At 47.1% G+C, this 2,500-nt stretch overlaps 1 protein-coding gene across 1 annotated transcript; it reads right to left on the reverse strand.

Annotated features, from left to right (window-relative positions):
- Window positions 1-7: 7 nt before the first annotated feature.
- LOC307271148 (hepatocyte nuclear factor 6-like) lies at window positions 8-697 on the reverse strand (the record flags this gene model as incomplete). Its single annotated transcript, XM_080055021.1, has 1 exon — window positions 8-697. A coding segment is annotated over one exon (690 nt), but the record flags the coding sequence as incomplete, so codon positions are not given.
- Window positions 698-2,500: the final 1,803 nt, after the last annotated feature.

The raw sequence follows: 2,500 nt of genomic DNA on the forward strand, positions 1-2,500 counted from the left end.
GCATCGCTGGATGATGCGCTTCGAAGCCGCTTGGCGTGAGCATTTTCTCCCCGGGCATGGCAGCTCCCGGGTGGGCGTAAGGAGGAGGAATCCCCGCCTGTGTGGTGGTGTGGATGCTCGCCAGACCGGAGCCGGACAGAGGGGACAAGCTCTGGCCCATGCATGGATCCTTGTGATGGTACGGATGGTACAGGCTATTCATGGGCGCGAGACTACGGTCCTCTCGCATTAACGTGAAACTCCCCGTAACGTTACCGGGGATTCTTTGGTGGTGTAATTGATGGTGGTGTGGGTGATGATGCGAATGCGAATGATGGTGGAACTTGTCGGATACCGTGGAGATAGGCGGTAGAGGTTGCAAGGGGGTAAGAGTGGTGTAAGTGCTGCTGGCGCTCATGCCAGGTGGGGGGACCTCACACATGCTGATGCTCGCCGGGTGAAGGTGATGGTGTCCCGGGTGAGTTGGGTGATAATCTCCGGTGTCCAGGAGAGTCGCCATGCCCATAGCAGCAGCAGCAGCAGAGCGGTGGTGCGAATGTGAATGCTGGTGGTGCTGGTGGCTGAGTCCCCTGGTAGGCGGGCGGGAGTGGGGACTGTGGCCGCTCAATAGGTCCCCGTGAGCGGATACGGAATCATGGCTCACCCCGACCCCATGGTGCAAGTCGACAATATTCTCCATCGACAGCTGTGCGTTCATGATCCGGGCGAACCATCTATAACGTTACCTTATGTCCGGAAAAAGCGGAAGTCCTCACGTCACGAGAAAAGTTAAATATGTTCTTTTTGTTGCTATTTATTCTTCCACTCCTCCTCCTCCGTCTCTGGCTGTCGCGTCCCTCCTTTTGTATTTTGATTTTTTTTCGCCTTTTTTTTTTAAATAAGAAAGTCCTTCGTCCAAGTCCGTTTTTTCCCAGCTTCCGTAGTTTTTTTTTAAATAATAATAATAATAATATATTTTTTATTTTCTGATTCTCTTTATGTCAGTTCAAGCCCCCCCACCGCCTACCAGATGTCCTCGCGCTCCGGTTGGGTGCAGCGCCATATCTCTATAGTTGTGTGTCTCGAGCCGCTGTTCCACCGCAGCACAGAGAGAGAGAGATCGCTGTCTGCACATGCGCACTGGCGACACGCACCTCCCTCCCACATAGATGGTATACTCTCTCTCTCTCTCTCTCTCTCTCTCTCTCTCTCTCTCTCTCTCTCTCTCTCTCTCTCTCTCTCTCTTGATCTCACACAAACACACACACACGCTCTCTCTCTCCCTCTCTCTCTCTCTCTCTCTCTCTCTCTGTCTCTGTCTCTCTCTCTCACACACACACACACACACACACACACACACACACACACACGCACACACACACACACTTACCGCCCCCCCATTGTCCTGACGTCAGCTACCTTATTAAGGAAGGGAGGTAGGCTATATAACCACCTGCTAAAAACCTCTCCTCTTTGATAAAACATATTTACGTTAAAAAATATAAAAACTCCGATTTCTTAAGGTATCCTCAAAGAATAAACCTGTTCAAATAAACCGAACACAATGTTTAATTTCAAACCCTCATTTAGATAACGCTACACACTCATTAGGGCTTGTTATAATGAACCAATAACCCCCAGTCCACCTTAAATTATTAGGTGCAAATTGAGCACTCTTCCGGGTTCATTTGGAGTTGATTTTTAACTAATTGAGGTCCAAGATTTAAACACCGCAAACCCCTCCGTTGAAAACACACATTTAACACGTGAAAAAATGCCTTCAATAAAAAAAAAAAAAAAAAAAATTAGGTTAAATTGTCAGTTTAAGACGTGTCAATAAAGTTATATCCATGTGTATTCATATGCACTACATAGATCCATTATTTTATGGCTTTTTCAGCCCCCCTATACCCCTAGAAAACACCCCCCCAAAACACCTCTCCCTCCCTCCCTCCCCCCAACCCACTCGTGCCAAAAATGTGGCGGTTTAACCAAAGCGCGTGAGCATGTAGTTGTAGTACCTTCTCTTTTGATAGAAAAAGATGAGCAGATGTGTCTATTGTTCAACCATTAAGCTTAACGAACCAAGCCCAGCCCTATATACGTGTGTCAGTGTGTGTGTGTGCCTCTGTGTGTGTGTGTGTGTGTGTGTGTGTGTGTGTGTGTGTGTGTGTGTGTGTGTGCACAAGCGTGTCCAATTTAGAGATGATGGACACACAAGCAGCAAAGTTTGAGAATTTTTCAAGTAAAAAAAAAATTAAAAATGATAAATGTTGCGTCACATAGTCACGTGGAAAACAAAACCAACTGACCAACAGGTTTATTTATTATTCAAACAATGCAATGTTTATTATTATCATTCAAGTTGACGACAGATGCTTGTAGCCGAAATATTACAGCAGTTTTACGCACGCACACACACACGCGCGCGCACACACACACACACACACACACACACACACACACACACACACACACACACACACACACACACACACACACGCACGGCACGTCAGTAAAA

This window comes from Ammodytes marinus (genome assembly GCF_949987685.1).
Source record: "Ammodytes marinus genome assembly, contig: scaffold_177, whole genome shotgun sequence".
Taxonomy (NCBI): domain Eukaryota; kingdom Metazoa; phylum Chordata; class Actinopteri; order Uranoscopiformes; family Ammodytidae; genus Ammodytes; species Ammodytes marinus.